Source organism: Panthera tigris, chromosome B3 (genome assembly GCF_018350195.1).
Source record: "Panthera tigris isolate Pti1 chromosome B3, P.tigris_Pti1_mat1.1, whole genome shotgun sequence".
Lineage (NCBI taxonomy): Eukaryota > Metazoa > Chordata > Mammalia > Carnivora > Felidae > Panthera > Panthera tigris.
This window is the reverse complement of record NC_056665.1, coordinates 4,441,225-4,461,904: the sequence shown is the minus strand read 5'-3', so window position 1 is coordinate 4,461,904 and position 20,680 is coordinate 4,441,225. Positions and strand designations below refer to the sequence as shown.

Genomic DNA, 20,680 nt, shown 5'->3' with positions numbered 1-20,680 from the left:
AAACAAATTCTTTTCTCCCAACTCAACTTTTTTTTTCATATTGCCAGGCAGTCTTCATAACAATTTTTAATTAATTTATGATATTCTATTTAGGGAACAAGCTACATTTCACTAACCTATTCCCCTGTTAAACATTCAGACACATTCCAAGTTTTCAGGATTATAAATAAAAACCTGAAGTATGTATAGCTTCTTCTAATTTTGTGTTGGTTTTGTTTTTGTCCGATTCCTACATGGAGAATGCCAAAATGCTTTCTATAAGGGTTCCGTGTTCTATCAGAAATGTGGAAGAGAATGGGTTTCACTATAAGCCTGTGTCAAGGCTCTATTACTAACTTAAGCAGGTAAAAATAATACTGCGTTATCAAAAAAACCAAATGACTCAATATTTCCTAAATAGAGGCTTTGCCTCTATTTACCTCTTCTGTGAGCTTTCTGCCCGTATCCCTTCATCAGTTAGCCTTTGGGGTAGGGTATCTGAGAAAGTTCTTCAAACAAAATCCCAAACTGTTAAGCCAGTTATGAAGTAAATTTCCAAGACTGAGCTCCATCTAAATTAACATAAATAGAACTAGAAGCAACTAACCCCATTTTATAGGGGACTAAACTACAGCCCAGATCATTGAAGGGACCTGCTTGTGGTTACCCTTCTGGAAACATGGCCTAAACATAAAATCAACAAGCAGTGGAAACAAGGCCAGCTCTCATACTCTAGGACAGGCTGACAGGTGACAAGGTGGGTCCTCCTAAAAGGTCATGCTATGGATAGGAAACTAGCCACATCCAACGTTGCCAATCCTGGATAGAAAAGAGCAGAGGGCAGGAAAATAAGCCTTCTTATTTGTTCAACAGTCAGGTGGGGAGTGGGGTTGGCAGCACAGAAAGTCAGGCTCAGAAGGCTCCTGATAATTGCATTTTATTTTAGGATGCTTTCTCACTGCCACGCCCATATATTTACTTCTACTGTCCCCTATTCCTCATCTATTCTAATCCACCTGCCAGCTCCACTTAGCACTGGTGCCACACACGTCACACGTAGCCATGGATAAGGAGCATGTAGTACATAAATTAACTCAAGGCAACATTTAACAGATTCATCACAGCCTCAGATTGAGACGTGGCCTGGGTCAGTAAAGAGAATGTGGGAGCTACAGTAAGTCTGATCTGGATGGAAATCCTAGCTGATAATTACTAATGTAATTTTTAAAACCATCACTGAAAAATTCTGAGGTAAAACATGTAAAAGTATGTAAACCATACACATAGTTTCGAGGCTAAAGAAAATGACCAAGCAGGTCAAGAAACAGAGCAACGCCAAGACTCCCAAATTAACTTTTGAAATTAACTATTTCTCCAAACTCTTGGAAGTATCTTGTAAAAAGAGAGTTGGCAGCTGGGGTCCTGAAACGGATCGCTCTGTGAGCACACAAGGCATCCTCCTCTCCATTGAGAAGTTCCATACACGCACACAGTGGCCTCCACCTCCTGCCTGCATTCTGGCAGACACACTTCCCTGTTTACACTCACTTGCCTTGCCCACCCCACTCCCCAACAAGTTACGTACAATCAAATCTGAGAGATGATCCGATCCAGAACTGAAGCCACTGGTGTCTGAGTCAGAGGGGCTGCTAGAACGTGAGTCCAAGATGGGCCGGGTGTCTAGGCGGGATCCTCTAACTGAGGGTGCTGGAAACTTGTCCACCAAGTCAGATCCAAGGGGGTCTAGAGGCAGGAAGCTCAAGGGGGGTTTCCCCAGGACATTGCCCAGTGGGTTGTGGAGCATGCTCAGTACTAGGAGAAAAAGAAATAAGGAGGTCTCATGACCTCTTCGTTTTCTTCCCAGTCAACAGTCCTTCCCTTTTCTCCCACCCAACAAGATACACAAAGGCACAACCTTGGAAACATGGCAGAACCATCACTAGAGTATAACAAGTAGACAAATCTCCAACACCTACCACGGCCAACCAGGGCCCATTAGAGGTAGTTACACAACAGCTTTTTGAAGACCAAAGTTCTTGCTGTGACAGCAGCAGCAAAACTGCTCTCTGCCACCCAGACTTAAGGGTCAGTAACAGTATCTGGGAAATGTGCCAATGGGGACCCTGGTCACAGCTGCTATTAATATCTGAATACACACATCCATGTTGCCTCAGGAGACACCTTCAGAACCATTAGGAAGCCCAAGCCACACTCCCTCCTTACTGCCTGCCAACACATTTATTCAAAGAATTCCCACCTTTTTTTTTTTTTTTTTAATGTTTACTTTTGAGAGAGCACAAGTGGGGGAGGGTCACAGAGAGGAGGAGATACAGAACGTGAAGCAGGCTCCAGGCTCTGAGCTGTCAGCATAGAGCCTGACGCGAGGCTTGAACCCACGCACTGTGAGATCATGACTTGAAGTCGGACACCTGACCAACTGAGCCACTCAGGCGCCCCAAGAATTCCTACCTAACACTATATAGCTAAAACATACAATTTCAGGACACATCCCACAAGTCTGGTTCAGAAGGAGCAGGTCTTCTTGCCGGAGAAGTTCCCTTATGCCATGTTCCTGCATAGACAGACTCTCTCCCATATACCCTGAACTTCAGACACTGAGGATGGAGGAGAATGACAGATGGTTAAGCCCACTCTGGCTTAAGATAAACCTGGAATGGAACCCGAGGTCAGCACCACCTCTCCATGGCTGTGTGCTCCGGGAAGCAGAGTCCTCGTTTTCTCACAGCCATCACGAGTGGAGCACCAACTATTTCATAATACCATCAGGAAGGTTCAATAACTAGACAGCAGATGGCAAGTGCTCAGCAGAGCAGTGCCCAGCACACGGTAAACATTTAAATACCGAACATCAAAAAAAGAGCGAAGCAAAGGCCAGAAGAGATGAGAGAGGTAAAGTGGACAGAAGAGAACATTTTTCCACCCATGGCCTTGAAGAATTAAGGAATCCAAAGGAAAGCACACCTTTCTATCCATGAGGAGGAGGAATAAACACGTTTGCCACGGAGCACGGTGGCACAAAGGCTAGGGAAGAAGCATGAATCCAATACTGTTTCCATCTGAAGAAAGGGGAAAACATCCACCTCAAATGGCTGTGACGTGAAACCAAAGTAACATGCTGAAGTGTGCATAAGTGCTTCATAGATGGTGGCTGTGACTGGCTCCCCTCACTGGTCAGGGAGTGAAACACAGGTCACCAGGGTGGGTTTCCTCTCCGGTTCCAAGCTAGACTGAATGCCTGCTGGGGGCTGTGCTGAGTCCCAAGAGGCAGGAATAAACCTCTTCAAACATGAAGTCAAAGTGAAAGCATGCTTTCAGGGAACCAGACACACATGCCATTCAGCCCGCTCTCTTTTAGCCAAATGGCCTCCCTTTCAGATAAAGATAAGGCAAGTGTATCTTTAAATGCAGAGGATACTGCGGATATGTGTATTTTATTCTGACAAATACATCCTTGAATTTTAAAGAAACTGTTACACTGGTTTCCAAAGGGGGTGTATCATTTTACATTTCCCCCTGCAATGATAAGGGTTTCAGTCCCTCCGCATCCTGGCCAATACCTGTTATGACCAGTCTTTTTAATTCTAGCCAGTTTAATAGGCATGTGTGTTGAGGATGAGGGAAGCTGTACCATATACAGCAAGGAGTCCATTAATTTATTACTTTGTGTTTTTAAGGAAACATTCTTTTAACTAGGCCTTTGAAAGCAGTTTCCTAAGCACAAGCTTATAACTGTATGTTGAAAGTGTCTCTCAATGTTTGGACTCTGACATCCACCAGAAACAGTCCTTGTCAAAATTCTCAAATACTCTTGACAAGCCCCTCCCTCATTGAAACACAAAATCAAAGCCCCTGAGCTCATGTCCTGAGAAGGCAGGAGGTGTGAAGATTTATTCCAGGCTCCTTCCGGGTGCTGCAAAACCTGGCATAAAACCTCTGGAAACTAACGGATCATACACATCGGCCTTACACGTGGTACCAATGCCCTGGAGGGTCTCCTATTTCTTCACATTTTACAAACCTAAGTTCACAGCGTGCTGAATAATGAGGTAGTAATCAAATTACACAGACCTTTGAAAAACAAGTTAGAGCACTGAGACTTCATCCTGAAGGCACCTGGCAGATACTGAAGAGCTTCTAGGGGGATGACAAAGGAGGCTGATCGGGTAAACTCAGCAAGGCCACACCTGCACCCAGGGCCCAACCCAGAGAGACAGCACTTAAACCCGACGGGCCCTTCTCTCCACTGGACCCATACGGGGCTATGAAGGAGGAAACAAGACAAGAGCTGATGGAAATAGCAACACAGGAGGTGAGTGACGGGTCATGTAGTACAGGTGAAAGACCAAAGTAGGTCAACAGAGTTGAAGCAAATGGAAAACCAGCAATTTCAACGTGCTGACAGCTACAACAGAGGTGAAGCGGCAGACAGGATGAACAGTGAGGACTGAGTTTTCAGGATGGTAAGATAATGTGTGACCACCGACTGGCTGACGTGCAGTGTGGAGTCTAAAAAATTGACTAGGTCGCCCATATGGGTATCAAAGGGACTCATGGTGATAACTGAGCCTGGGGTTAAAATAAACAAATGTAAAACAAATACTGACATCTTCAGAGGAGAAAAGGACTGGGAAACTAGTAATGAGGAACAGAAAGAATGACCCTGAGATAAATGGTAAATTCAGCTTGGAAGAATGTCTATCTTCCACTGGACAAAACAGTACCCGCAAGTAAAAGCCCTCAGCAAGTGCAGAGGTTAGAGGGAGCACTCACCAGAGAGCAACAAGACAGAAAGCAGTGTGCTAACCCTGGGAAAAGGGGTAGCACGGTAGGGAGCTCTAGAAGTTGTCAAGGGAAAACGCAGAATTAGGCAGCACACAGAAAAAAGCTCAAGGGAGGATGGCTGGCCCAGAGGGCTTGTGTCTGGGGCTATCAAGGACAACAAATCGAGGCCATAGTAACTGAGTCTTTCACCCAAGGTTTTTAAGAAAAAAGAAAACGTGCATTTGAAAGAGTCAAAAAGCAAACTGGGATGCCACTGGAGACCACTTTCATCATTCATGTCAATTTCCGTTCACTACTGTGGTGGTGCCTCCATTCTACAAGCCACAAATTCATCCACCTCAACTCACATGCAATTTTTTCTTAACCATGCCCACCAAAGATATCTGGAGGCTTTGTCAAATTCCCATGTCAAAGCTAGGAATTAGGTCTACAGCACTCCTCTAAATGTGATAATATACCTGTCTAAAAAGATAAAGGCATGACAACCCATGTTGGCCACTAATGAACTCCACTTCCTTAAATGTGCATGGCTCATAGTCAATCGTCTGTTCTACAATCTGGACCAGGTTCCATCAAGCTCCTACTACTTGCTAATAGCAACTTCCATTTACTGCACATATAGCATGTGCTAGACACTTTGTTAGAAGCACTTACACCTGAAGGTAAATAATCTTCACTGAATCCTAAGAAGTGAGTAATATTACCCCATCTTAAAGAGAGGATCAAGGATCAAGGATCAAAGGGCAAGCATTTGTATAAATAACAGCTAGTGAATGACAGAGTGAGACCTAATTCTGATTCTGAGTTGTATTTCCTATAATGCACCATTCACTAGCTACCTTTAATACTCAGGACTTTACATCTTTTTGTCTTCATGTTCTTGACACCTCTCTTTGTTCAAATTCCTTTTAAGACCATCAACTACTGACAAAGCTCTCTCGCCTACCAAAGGTCAGTGCCTTGGGAACTAAATCATCCAGGCCTTGAAACTTCTCTAGAACCTTGCCACTGTAGGAACTCATTAAAAATGCAACGTGGGCCCCACTCCAGACCTACTGAATCAGAACCTGCGCTCTGAACAAGATCCCCAGGAGGTCGGTGTGCACATTAAAGTGTGAGAAGCACTCATCTAGAAAAACCTGAGGCTTGCTACATCACTCTTCTAATCAGTCCCCCTTACCATGCCCCAGAAACCTTTGATATGTCATTATTTCTGCAGGTTATTTAAACACAGCTCTTACAGCATAATGGCAACTAATACCTAAAAGAAAAAAAGCAAGGCGGCTATAGGACATTTCCCAAAGAGTCTGGTCTCAGGAAACACTAGTTGGGTGCAGGGTGAGGAGTAGGGAGGACAGAGGGAGAGTGACAGTAAGCAGGAACAAACATAGAGTATAAAAAGAGTGGTATAGATTGTGGTAATATAGTCTCAGAAAGAGTGATGACCGGAACAAGGCGAACATTGTGAAAAATATTCAAGACAACCAAAATTCTCTGTAAGCTCATACTGAGCAAAAACCAAGGGAGGTAGGGCCTACTGCTTGGGGCAGACACCACCTGCTAAGACAGAAGAAGGAAGAGGAAAGTGCTATGAAGGATCCAACTGGGTTACCTGACAAAACTGGACTATGAACAACAGTTTAAGTATTAGATCAACTTTAAGTTGAATGGAGTTGAGAACTGTTTTGTCACTTATGAACATATTTAAGTACAATAATGTGCAAATGATAAAGGTAAATGTCAGCAATAAGAGAATCTGGGGACGCCTGGGTGGCTCAGTCAGTCAGCTGGTCAGCTCGAGTCACGATCTCACATTGCAGTTCATGGGATTGATCCCCCTGTCAGGCTCTGTGCGCCAATACCACAGAGCTTGTTTGGGATTTTCTCTTTCCCTGCCCATCCCCTGGTTATGCAGGCTCGCTCGCTCTCTCTCAAAATAAACAAACTTAAAAATAAAAAAATAATAGGAGAATCCGGATAAAGGAAATACATGTATTCCTGGTATAACTTTATAACTTCTGTAAATGTGAAATTATTCCCAAACAAAAAGGCTTCTTTAAATGACACGAAGTGAAACTAGTCCGTTCCCATTTGACTTTCTCTGCCTCTTTCAAGGTAACTGGATCTAACCGGAAAAGGAGAATCAAGCACAAGTAACAGGGCCTAGAATCCCCAGGGGGTGGGGAATGGTAACTAAGTACCTTTGGAGTCTCTGCCTATAAGAGACTATAATCTTAGAGAAATAATCTTCTTTTAAACAAGCTTTTTAAAGCCTCAAAAACATTTGTATGGATATTTGCAGGCACACATATGGACAAAGTTCTGCCTTCTCAACCAACCATGCCAAGCCACTCCAACAGTAATTAACTCAACATCTGGCAGAGAGCAGGTGATCAGTATTTGCTGGGCAGTACTAAAAGGAAAGAAACATCATATCCCTTAGAGCCAGTATGCTCACTGAGGCCGCACCCTTTTGATCAAGGTTATTCAACTCAAGGACACAATACTGACCTAGCAGCAACTCAGAACCGGAGCAAAAAAATCTTAGCTCATCCCAACCCAGCCCATCACCAAAACAGAGGTTGAGAGAAGTAGAGTTACTTGTCACATCAAATTGTGACAATACTCCTTCCACTAGTTTCAAATACTTTCTTCGAAGAGAACTAAGTATATATAGGTACAGGCTGAAGAGAGCCTACTCTGCGCTTGAGGAAGGGCAGGACAGAAGAAGCACCTCCCTGCTCAATCCTCCCAGTAACCTGCTGGGATCCTCACAGCTATGTGTACATACTTCCACATTCAAGTACTAAAAGCAGGAAAGAGTGCTTCACTGAAAACTATCCTAACCACACAGAAGAAAAAGGGAAAGGGACAATGTCATTTAGCAGACAAAAAATCAGGATTGCCCCAGGATTCACACACCTGGGTCCCATCAGAACCTCCACTGCAGCAGTTTCCTGCAAATGTTACATTGGGAGGGCCAAGAATACAGTAGGAGTTTGATTAGAAGATATGGGGAAGACAAAAAAACCTAGTATCAACAGGCCTATGATTTTCCACCTGGTTTGAGATTTCCTTCAACCCAAAGAAGGAGCCAGGTTTCTGGAAACTGTCACCTGTGGTCAGATTCCCTAGAGTGACCTGAGTGTCCCTATACAGTCTACTCACATGGCACCTGAGCAGGTAGTTCTTTGAATATCTACAGATCAAAGGAAAAGCTTCTAGGGAAGATGGAACCTCATTTCAAGAGATGGAACCTGTCCTACTCCTGGCTCAGCCCATGACACCATACTTCCCCTGGTGTGACTAGCACTGATTCCCACTAGCTGGGAATCAGGAGGGAAGGAGCCAAAAAACTAGCAATCCATGGTTTCCCTCTTCGTAACTTGAAGTAGTAAGTATATCTACTAGAAAGGCACGCTCTTTAAGCTACACAATCTAAAATCCAGGGCAAGTGCTAGGTCATTTATGCTGCAGGTCAGTATCTTGAAGTCCACTCCCCATCACAGGGCACAGAGCTTCCCCGAGGCCAGACGTCAAGCATTAACCTATATGGCTTGGGGGCTGGTAAGTGTGGAGAGAAGTCCGTAGTCACTTTTCAATGGGATCCAGGGCCCTAGACCTTTGCTCTACTCCTGAACTCCACAACTCAGGGACCGTAGGAAGTCTGACGTTTACCAAGTACCTCCAGCCCTGGTGGCCAAGCATATGGCACTTGTATCTTCCAAAAGTGACTAAGAAAAGCAGTGTGCTCTTCTTGGAGCAGAGGCACCATTCACCACTCACATGCTGGCAGGAATCAGGATCAGCTACAGACAGCTCTCAGGGAAGTCACGGGGAAGAGAAGACCTGGCAGAGGGTTCCAGCTCATTAATGCTACCTCAGAGGGTACAAGAGACCAAATCAGCAGGAATATTTTTAGACCGATTGTTAACTTTCTCCACTTTCACCCTTCTATGCCAGCTCCTGTGGGTTTTTACAGCTGAGTCACTGTTCGAATTTTCTGAAGCCTTCCCCAAGAGTACAAAGTCACCCAGAGCCTGATGGTGGCAGCAGCAAGAGTTTGGAACTGTATGTGGGTATTGCCAAGACCCTGAGTTCGAGCTCAGCTTCGGGAGAGACTAGGCCCAAGACATCAGAGTCAGATGCCTGCTAACTCCTGGGAGTAATCATGGAAAAAACCCACACCAGGAGCCATTATTTCTAGCTTGAGATTTAGGGCCACATACTTGGAACCCTTCCTTCTCTCTCCCAACCCTTAGCTCTAGGTTGTTTGTGCTCAAAATCCATCTGAAGGCACACAGATAGGAAGTGGGAGGGCAGCACTCATTCCAGGTATAACAACAGACTGCTCTTTGCCTGGAACCCCAACCCTGCAGTCTACACCACACTCCAATTCAGGTGGTGGGCTATCGTTTGAGTGTGAGCTGCCTTCACTGACCCTGGATCCCATAGACGCAATGTGGCACCCAACAGAGCCTTTCTCCTCTAGAGAGAGGAGATGACTGGACAAGTTTCATTACCTGAAGAAATGACATACCCAAGTCCCATGTAAGGTCAGCACACATGCCCCCCCCTGTACCCAATTTCTTTCTTGCCTAGGAGGCACCCTATTATCATACTGCTTCCCAGGCCCTCCCTCATCTCTGCACTAAATGCTATTTCTCAGTAGACTTCCTGAGTCCACGATAGAATTCCTGTTCCAGTGTATGACAAAATTTTCTGTAAATGCATCTTCATGCCTTAGAAGCTATGGAGGTTCAGAGATACTGATCTCTGAAGAATCCATCCATCCAGCTGATCAAAACACGTGGGAGGCAGAAGAATGGGGGAGACCTTGACTGAACTCTACAGTTCAAAACTACTCAGGATTAACAACACAGTGGCTCGACATTCATCATTCATTCAACAGATACTTATGAAAAAGCCATGAGCCAGGTGCTGTGTTGCATGCTGGGGACACAGTAGTGGAGAAGTGGATGGTTGAAGGAGATCTGCAGGAGCGGAACTTGGTCCAGCCCAAGAAGTCCATGTTCCACAGATGAGGAGCCCAACTCTGTTTTGAGTATCACCTCAGAAAGGCTGTTTTGGAAGTATAGCAGCAGCAAAATCAAAATGCCGAGGGTCCCCCTTCTCACTCCAGGCTGATCCAGCCTGCCCACCAACAGAGAGCCTGCAAGTAACACAGCACGGGAACATACCATTCATAACCTGACTGGTTAGCAGTCAGGGCAGAAACCAGAGAAGGTGGACAGGTTAACCCCCGGGGACTTCTAAAGGACAGTGGGAGAAAACAGGGCATGGCCTCTGGCATCCTCAGACAGAACATCTGGTCTATCCACTGGGCTTCGATACAAGGCATGCATTAAGAGTCCCTGCTTCCAGGCCTCCCCAAAGTAGATTCTCAGTCACCCCCTTCATGCTGAGTAATACTGCCTGCAACAGAGTCCCCAGGGGGAAGTCAGGGAGACAGATCCATTGGGTGGGCACAGCTCATGAGCTAAGACTCAGGTAGAGGGGAGTCAGAACTGTCTACGGCACACTGTAGCTTTGAGGGGGTCTCAGCTAGGGAACACATCACCTCTGGATGGACAGCCCCAGGGCAGTATGTGGAAATACCTTAACATAGGTGTTCTTGTCCAACATGTTAAGAGTTCTGCTTATAGGAACACAGGTGTAATAGAAAGCACAAGAGTTTTGGAACCAAAGAGCACTGTGAGTTCTGGCAGTTGTGTGACTTCTGGTACTTCACAACCTGTGACCTTACCTACCCATCTTTATGATAGAAGTAATGACTACCCATTTCATGGGATTGTACAAGCATTAAAGTCACATGATGGACTTCACATAGGAAGCAGTCAACAACTGGTAGGTATTAGTCATTCCATCCCCCATCCCAAGATACTGAGGACAGCTTTCGTGGTTCTACTGTTCTATTACAGGACTTCAGACACACTACAAGGATGACAAAGGTAGTGCTGGACACATGCCACTGGGGTCTCAGGGAAAAACCAATGTCTAACATTCATCTTTCCCCAAAAGGCTTTCTTCCCAGCAAGAGGTGAGGCCTCAGGGTAGGCCCAGTCTTTCTAGAAGGAGAGACCCCACAAAGCACCATAACCAAACCGATGCTGGTCTTGCAGGCACTAATCTCAAAACCAGATTCCACCCCAGGGGCTTCAAAAGCAGGCCTCGGAGGCCAATGGAGCCCATGTAGCGGAAGGATCCTAGCCCCCCAAGAAAGGTCTCCATGTACCAGTCTCATGCTGAGAACCCACTTAAAAGTTGTCCCTGTGCAAAAAAAAAAAAAAAAAAAAAAAATCCTTAGTGGAAAAAATGGAAGCCCCTGTTGTAGCAACTATCACACTGCCTTTGGTATACCTTCTCATCTGTTTACCCTTGGTAGCTACAGGGATTTGTAAGGGCAACAATTTTATTCATCGATGGACCTCCAGAGCCTAATCTAGTACCTGGCACATAGCCAGGACTCAATGCTTGCTGAATACATTTAACCAAGATTTTCAGGCAAGAGCCCTGCCATCTTCCTCCCCTACCCCCAACACTGATGAACACATATGATGGCAGAAGGTGGTCAGTGGTGAAGCCACAGCTGCCTGGGGCAATGTGTCACCAAGCAGAGCCCAAGGAGCAAGCCTGCACCTGTGCTCCACAAAACACAGCATGGATAACTCCCAGACTGCCCAGAGATGTTGAAACACCTCCTCCCTCCCTAAAGAAACTGAGCTAGTTGGTCTTCAGAAGGGAAGGCAGTGTAGGCACTGGAATGTGGGCCGCATGTTCCCGCATTGCTGGCAAGGGTGCCCGATCTGGCACTGCAGCTGGCTGGTGGGAGGGCTGCATCCTACTCCAGTAGGCAGTACCCTCGTGTGGGCTGAGAAGGCCCAGAGCTCAGGGAAAAGAAGAGAGATGGCCGTCATCATAGCTCCAAAATTTGAGGACATCACGGATGTGAGGGATGGGTGTGTCCTTAACCCTCAGAAAGGAAGACACGGCCACACTAACCCTGCCCATAGCCAGATGACAGCACTGGGGCAGCCCTCTGGTCCCTGTGAATGCTAGGGCCACAGACTGCAGTCCCTCCCTGATCCACAAAATCATGTGATATTTATCACTGATGTGCCTGAGATGAAAGGTGAAGAAATAAATTCATCCCCACTCTGGAGACAAATAGCTACAAGCACAGGACTTTCAGGCAGCAAGGAAGCTGGAGGAATTACGACTGGGTCCAAGCTGGTTTTTTTTTTTTACAGCCTAATTTCACAGTAACTTTCAGACTACGCTCTCCAAGCCCCAACCTGCGCCCTCCTGCAACCTGTGTGCAGTACTACTTTTCAGAAGGACCCTTGTAGCTAACAGAGACCAGAGCCAAAGGGCCACGCCCCAATCTGACACCAGTGAGAGATAGTGCCTTAGTCAAACACTGGTCACCACAGACAGGTGCCCACCTCCTGCATAAGCTCTTCTGTTTTCTGCTCAGATACAGTGGGAATGAGGACAAGGTCAGCTTCACAGGCCATCTGGGTCAACTTCAGAGTACCACATAAAAGAAGCAACCGTGGCCTTCCAGCCAAGATCTCCAGGCACAGGATGCCACACTTCCTTGCCCCAGGGCAGTTACCAATCTTTCTGGAAAAACCTGAGCCAACTGAAGGCCAGTACTTCAAGAAATTCTACCTTAACCCAGAGGTAGTTACTTAGACAAAGCTCTTCCCCATCCTCAAATCAAAAAAAAAAAAAAAAAAAAAAAAAAAAAAAAAAAAAAAATCCAACCCCCTACCCCCAATCAAATGGGATAATGCCAACAGACAACAGTCCTGGGCTCTGCAAAGCATTCTAAAAAAAGACCTGCGGCCAAATAGGGTGGAGGCCAGAGAAATCAGCAAGACGGTACCTGGCTACCATGACTGCCAGTTTCTGGAGCTGAGGAGGTGAGGGAAGGATGGCAGGCTCAGTGAATTCCACGGTCAGCACCAATAGGAAATGGCTGCCCCCCACTACCTTTCCATCTTCCCTAAGTATCTGCTGCTATTCTTTTTATTAAGGTATAATGTACCTAAAGCAAAATACATGGGTTTTAAGTTACCTATAGTATTTCTGAAGTTCCCATTTCTTCCTGAACACTCCAAGATTTGGCTGGGTCTGGCCAACCCTCCCCCGTGTACCACAAGAGGGAAAGAAACGGGCACTGGGAAGTTCTCAGCAGAAGCAGTTCACGGGGTTGGCCAAGAAGCCCCTTCAGGCTGTCCCCATCAAATCCTCCCAAGGCAACAAGGGGTCCTAAAGGGGAGTGGCTCTTCCTCCATCCATTTGGTTACCCTTCACACAAAGAAAAACAAAGCCTCCGCAGCTGAGAGTTACTCCACCCCACTGACCCTGCCTGTCCCTTTCCAGGGTCAATGCTCTTACCCGTATGTTAAAGCCAATTCCAATATTCTAATACCACCCAGCCACACTGGAGGTTAAAATTACTCCCTTGCCATGATTTAGGGACTCACCCATCCTCGTATACAGGTCCCTAGTTATAAAAACCACTGAGAAACAGAATCTGGACATCCAGGGATCAGCCCCTGAAGTCCCCTCCCCCACTGAAAAGTGTTTTGCTTCATCATCTCCAAAACAGGCCTGGGCACTCGGGGGGTTAGCTGGATCTTTTCTGCATAAGACTGTCACCTTGGGGACTCTTCTCAGGGCCACCCCAGGTGCACACTAACAACTCCAGGGAATTTATCAGGGTAAGTGGAAAAGCCATGCCTGCCTTTACGAGCAACCATCTGTCCTGCCACGCTCACAGCCAGCATTTCCATCTCTTGCAAAACAGCTCCATGTTGTATTGGGGGGGGGGGAGGTGATGCAAAGGGGAAGAGAACAACTGTTGCTGTGGATGTCTCTGCTCACCACCCCATGCGTCCCCCTCCCCCAGCCAACTCATTTTCTGGCACTCACCCGAGTGTGTGCTGCTCTGGGCTGAGGAATCGGAGTCCTGGGTGCTCCAGGGTCGGTCCCAGCCTGTGAGACTGAGGGACTGCAGGCCAAGGCACAAGTCATTTGCATCTGGGAGGCCCCGGGAAGAATCTTGCGCAGAGGTGGGGAAAAGCATCCTGCTCGTAACTGTTTCTTCTGAGTCCTGGAAGTCTGCTTTGGACAGGAGGACAGCAGAAACCCCAGAGTTAAGGGCTGTTTTCCCCAGTATTATCAACAATAAATATTAATAATAATAGTTTCCCGGAGCTCAAGGAGCAGACATCCAAGTCGGCCGGATGCTGCGGCCGCTGCCTCTGCACTTTTGGGGGCGTCAGAGCAGGAGCAGTTGCCATACAGCCCCCCTCCCCACATACACACCCCTATCCCGTCTGCATTACAGACTGGGCCAGCATGTGATCAGGCTGCTGATGCTTCCCGCTGCCAGTGACATCAGCCGGCTGAGCTGTGCAATAGAAAGCGGCATCATCCCTCACAGAATGGGGGAGGAGCAGGAGGGGACGACAGGGAGGAGACTTGCCTCCCCGGGAAAAGATAGCACAACAGCTACTTGGAACAGTCCGGGTGCAGTGCCGGTAAGTCAGGGTTCCGAGGCAGCGCCCTCCGGTCTCCAGCAATGGTGGCCAAGCGGCCCCGAGGCACGACTGAAGTCCTCTCCGCTGACAGCAAAGCCAAAGCAGTGACTGCCTGCTTGTGTAGCTCTGCCCTCCTGCCCCTCCCTTCCCCTCCCTCTGCTCTCCACCCCCAAACCCAAAAACACTCTAGTCCTGGATTCTCTCCAGCTGCTTGCTCAAGCCCTGGTTTTGCAGCCCAATGCAAAGCTTCACAATCCTGCTAGCAAAAATCTATGTGCTCCAAGTGGCCCCTGAGCAGCACCCTGACACAGCAGTGTTTACCACTGAGGGATGGGGTAACCTTCAGAAAACACTGCATACTGGGACCCTGGGAAACAACACCTGGTGCTCCAGGCTTGTCTGGAGCACATCACAGAGAAAAGGGGTCAGCTTCAGCAGAGGGAAGGGAGTCGCCGGGCTGCCCTGGTATGTCCCACCACCCACAGGCCAGAGTAAGCTCTGCCCTGACCCGGACAATTCCTGTCCCTGGTTCCTCTCGCCCCAACAGGATGGGCATGAGTCATGAGCAGCTCTGTCAGGTCCAGCCTCCCTTCCCTCAGGCGGCCGGACATAGGGACAGACTGAGGCAACACTGCTAAACAGTTCAGACAGACAGAAAGAAAAGCAACAGTCCCAGTGCTATTCTGCCCCTTCAGAAATCCAGTGCTCAGGAGCTCCCACCAGCCGGCCCTGCCAACGCCCTGTCTCCAGCCTTCCAGGAGCACTCTGAGCCTCCCAGCTAGCCAGCTGGGAGGCTCACTGATGCCTCTAGCTGCTGGGGCCCTCACTCAGGGGTCCTGCTCAGGACCAAGGCCCCACTTCTGTGACCACTCACAGCTCCAGCAACAAAGTACAGCTCTGCCCAGATATTCTGGAACCTCCGCCATTTCCTCTTTGGTGACGTGCTCTCCCGTATCAGTCCTCTGCCATCATGACCTGTAGTCACAAGGCCTCCTCCCCAGAAAAGAGGGTAGAGAGCAAAGGTCCCAGCCTCAGCAGGCAGGCTGCTCACACCTAAACCATGCTGGTGGCAGTACTCCGCCTCACCTGTTCTCCCATGTCATACGGGCAGTGACCGATATAGACAGGGTCCCAGGTGGGCAGAGGCAAGAAAAATGCTATTAGCCACAGGATAAACTAGCGAGAACCACCTGCAGTACATACCCCTATGTCCTTGGGCACTCAGGCAGAGCTGAAAGGGGAGAAATGACCAGTCTGTAGGAGAGACTCCTCCCATTAGAGGTGGTTTTTTCTTTTTCTTTTTCCCTTCCTTTTTCTTTAGAGCTTTGCTGCTGTGTCATCCATCCACGTTATTCCTGTCTGGCTATAGATACTCTGCTTGCTCCCTGTCTGTGTTTGTTAAAACCTTGTTCACCACTGCACCATGTTGGTATTGTCCCCACCCCAAAACACTCCCCTCCTGCTTCTCTAGGTCCACCCTCACACAAGCTAAGGACAAACTTTAAAAATAATCTACGTGTACTAACTACAAAAACAATGCTGCCTTTAAAAACATCTATATTTCAGTACCTGTGCCCACTAAACCAGCTATCTATATAGTTCCTTCCACCCCACAGCGAGGCCACCTCTGCCTAGACACAACTGCCCCCACCCCACCCTGACCTCTAAAATGAGGGTATCTGTGTGCATGACTACCCCCATGCCTCTGGCAGGAAGGATCTAATCATCGACTATACTCTTGCTGCCCAAAGTCTAGTGAGGAAGACCAGCAACATCAGCATCACCAGGAGTTTGTTATAAATACACAATCTCAGCACCCCCGAGATCTATGGAATTGACCTGCATTTTAACAAGATTACCAGCTGATATGTATGCACACACCAGTTTGAGCAATAGTATCTATACAACTTCCATAACCTTCCCATCCCAAGCTGACAGACCCAGGCTTCAGCAGCAGGGCTGTTTAAGGATACTGATGGCTACGTGCATCCAGCTCTGTGATCTGAACACAACTCTACTTTCACTCCCAGCATCCCCACCATAGGCATCACATCACCTCTATCCTTATCCAGACATCCCCCATCCCACATTCTCTTCCAGAAAAAGGCTTTCACAACCACTGCAGGGTTCCTTCACTAGATCCTAAAATCAATGAAGGCCATACCCATTAAATGCTTAGTGTAGCAGACTGGGAAAAATTAAGTAGCTTTAAAAGTCCAACAGGATCTTACTTTGCTCACCAAGTCTTGCCACTGTGTGATCTCAGTCAAGTTACTTAGCTTCTGAGCATCTTTGTAAGGTGGCAACAGCAGATCCTGATTCTTTCAGGATCACATAAAACATCTGGTACACTGTCCGACACAAAGCATTTTATCAGTTTTCAGTAGGGTGACCATGTAATTTATCATCCAAACCAAGACGTTTTTGAGAGAAAGGAGGCAAATTTTAATAATCGTACCAGGACAAAACTTCCAGTTCTAAAAGAAGTCACAGAGATGTAAAGTACAAAGAACATAAGGTAAAGAGTTAGTGATACTGTAGTAATGTCGTATGGTGGCCAACAGTGACTATACTTACTGTGGTGGGCACGGGGTCAAATACAGAATTGTCCAATCACTATGCTGTACACCTGGAACTAACATCATATTGTACGTTAAACTACGCTTCAATTAAGAAAATCATACCAGGACAGCAATCTCAGAGATGGTAGGCCTGGTAGGCATGATCACTCTTATCTGGAGCCTTTGTGTTCAGAAACATTTTACTCAAGAAACAGACTCTCTTTCTGAAGTAATCCCTACACCCAACATGGAGCTCAAACTCATGACCTCGAGAACAAGAGTCACTCACTTTACCAACTGTGCCATCCAGTTGCCCCTCCAGAAACAGGTTACCCAAAAACGCTCCTTTCCAATGACTAACTGATCCCTTCTATCCAAATTTACCCCTTGCTGTCCACCTCTTCTCCGTGTACTGAAAGAAAGTTTGAGAAGTAAACTGTCAACACAGCCTAACATGCAGTGAGGTAAGAGGTCTGAAAAGCAAAGGCTAACTGTACTGAGCAAAAGCTTTTCTTTGCTTCTGAAGCTCACAGCAGATGCTGGACAGGGATGTGACCCTTTTTACTGGAGGATATTATTTATAATCTTTTGCCCAGCTCCATCTACGTACTCTCAAGTACTAAAAGCTGATAACTGGCACAAGATGATGTGATAATTCTTATTCTAAGGCAATCTAATGAACAAGGACTCTCAGTTTAAATGCTTTTTCCTACAAGTTTCCTTCATCCATACCCATAACAAAGCTTCTGACTTAAGTTTCTTAATTTAGTTCAAAATTTTAAAAATCATTTCCCTTTGAAACTATCAGTTATCTTCTTTACAGTTAATCCCCCAAATTTCTTAGCAGGCAAACAACTCAGGGAAATAAGTAAATTGACCCAAAGGTCAAAGTTAGCCACAATCTCAACTAGAGCATCCCCTGGCAGACTCAAAATGCAGAGGTGAACCAGGGACCCTGGCTCCAGGGCTCAGAGTGACCTCATCTCTTATCTTTTCCATCTTCGTAAGAGGCTGTTGTTCCTCTGATGACTCCTCTGCCAGCAAAACTCAGCACAGCATTGCTCAGGGTCGTCTGCTGCCACCATTCTTGAAGTCTGGAGACTAAGGGAAGACAAGAACTGTGCTATGAGGCCCTCACTTGTGAAGCCCTTAAGTTAGGAGGCTCCACTGTACAAAGGCAGATGGTGACTGCCAGAAGTTGGGTTGGCTTCACAGAACAGATGAATCACAAGCTGATCCTAGGAAAAAGATCTAGTTCCATGAGGAGGTAAGGTCAACAAGGTGTGTTTGTACCAGTTGAACCAAGGCACGCCAAGTGAGGGATGTCTATGGACTCTTAAACAGAAAATAACAGGCTGAAGGGTCCAAGATGAACCAGAGATCGGAGCTCAGAAGGCCTATCAGGAGGCCAGGGATGAGAGGGAAGAAGAGCTGAAGGGAAATATGTTAAATGGCACAAGCAGACTACAAAGCTGCATCTATCTATACCATGATTAGAACAATGTGAAAATTCTGTCCATTGATGGAAATTTTGGTAAAGAAACAGAAAAATATGAACAGCTACTGTATAAGGTCAGCAGACTACTAATGGATTTTCCTTTAGTCAGTGTACAATTATAACAATGCAGAATAAAATCCATCCTCTCCTGTCTTTTCCCTCTTTCAACCTAAGCAGCACACTATTATAGTTTGTTTAGCAACCACACTCGAGTCTTTTAAAAAAATCTCAACTTTATCCCCAAATTCCAGGCTCTGGGAATAGCAGAGATAGGACACTGCATTATTTGTTCCCATTAGATTCTTTCAAAAGACTAGCTTTATAGCTGAATCTCCTTAAATCAATGATTTATGGTTCGTAGGGTTTTAACAAGCCTATAAAGTAGCATTTCTAAGAATGTATTTCTAAAAAGACTGTCTGAAAGACAATTTTCTCACACAAAATAAAAAAAACCAAAATGATGATTTTGGAAATCCATCTTGGCAACTTAAAGAGAAAGAACAAACGTGCAAGAAGTCAGACATCTGTCAAGATCATTTCAACTGCTCTGTTTGTACTTTGGCCCTTAACTACTCATATGCCAGGGAGACTGCAAGCTTCTCCAGAGCAGTACTCCCCAAACTTTAAATGACTTGGGAATCTTTTTAAAACACTGATTCAGGTTCAGTGGGTCTGGGTCAAGCCCAGAATATGCGTTTCTAATCAACTCCCATATTATGTCGCATTCCTGGTATGCTGGCCACACTCCGAGCAGTACAATTTTAAAAGGGTTTTTCTACTCCAGATGGTCTCTTCCAAGTAATTCTTACTCACCCCATTCTTACCCAACACCACTTTCCTTCATGGTGTTCATTCTACTAAACAAGTACTTTCACTGGCTCCCTAATGCCTCTCATATCAAAGCCAATCTTCAGGCCCTGGCTTATTAACTTTCTCTTACACTAGTCACCAAACATTAAAGGCTTAGCTAGATTTAATCACAATTCCTCAGAAGTTCACACTCCAGAAAATAATTTCTCGTTTATCTATGTGCTGATAAGTGAAACAACAGGTCAGATGAGAGAGCTTGCATGATGGCTAGGATACTCTGGAAAAGCTTACACATGATTTTACCTATGCATTAAATTATATTACAGATGAAAGTATGAGAGACAACCGATTTACCTTCTACAAACCATCAGAAAAATAGGATCATTGGCTTATTTTAGTCTTGACTGTTTTTAATAATCTTCAAATTCCACAAATTGTTTCAATAATCAAAAGTGATTTCTACAATATTCCTTAAAATAAACATTAATGTTTAGATTCTAAAATGTCATATACCATGTTCACATAATAGAAAATTCAATATTGTTAAAAAGTTAATTCCCACCAAAGTGATCTATGTGGTTAGTGCAACCCCAATGAAATACCTGGCCTTTGAACAATTCAGTACGGAAAGACTTTTTAACAAATGGTGCTCGACTGACCAGACATCCACATGGGATAAAAAAAAAAAAAAAAAAAAAAAAAATGAACCTTAACCTCTTACCTGACACCATATACAAACATTAATTCAATATGAATCCAAGAGATCTAAAAAAAGGCAAAACCATAAGGCTACTCTAAGAAAACATCAACTGTCCTTGTGACTTAGGGTTGAGGAGTACACAGATGCATAGGTTTCCTAAGGAAGACACAGAAAGTAATGGTCATTAGAAAAAACTTTTGATACATGGGTCTTACCAGAATTAAACACTTCTGCTCATCAAGACTCCATTAAGAAAATAATGACAAGCTATGAAATGGGAGAAGATATCCGCAACCATATCTGATAAATAGCTAGTATGGACAATATAAAAGAAATCTTAACTCAAAAGTAAAGGAAAAAATATTTTCAAAAAGGCATAAAATATTGAAAAGGCATTTCAAAAAGATACATAACCAACAGGTCAGGAAGCACTTGAAAAAGTGCTCATCATTAGTCAAAGAAATGCAAATTGGACCACAAGAAACCACTACGTACCCACCAGACAGCTAAATTTAGAAAGACTGGCTCCACATTTTGCCAACATTTAGTGTTGCCGATGAGATCTTTCATGCATCATACATGCAGTACAATCACTTTTGAGAAAGGTCTGTGAATTTCTTACACAACTAAACAGACTATTCTAGGACACAGCAATTCCACTCCAAAGTATTCAACCAAGTGGGATGAAAGTATGCTTTTACAAAAAGGTCTGTACATGAACGGTGATGGTCTTATTCATAATCACCAAACCTGG

General features: G+C 45.6%; 1 protein-coding gene across 13 annotated transcripts in view; it reads right to left on the bottom strand.

Moving 5' to 3' along the window:
* Positions 1–20,680, bottom strand: part of CPEB1 (cytoplasmic polyadenylation element binding protein 1) — a 90,663-nt gene that overhangs the window by 12,346 nt on the left and 57,637 nt on the right. For 8 of the 13 annotated variants that reach the window (XM_042987972.1, XM_042987971.1, XM_042987979.1 and 5 more), the window contains exons 3-4: positions 13,747–13,938; positions 1,565–1,791 (exon numbers count right to left, since the gene is read on the bottom strand). In XM_042987972.1, the coding sequence (XP_042843906.1) occupies positions 1,565–1,791; positions 13,747–13,938 (419 nt within the window). The remainder of the gene's footprint in view (positions 1–1,564; positions 1,792–13,746; positions 13,939–20,680) is intronic. The other 5 variants (XM_042987976.1, XM_042987967.1, XM_042987970.1 and 2 more) reach the window with 2 other exon arrangements.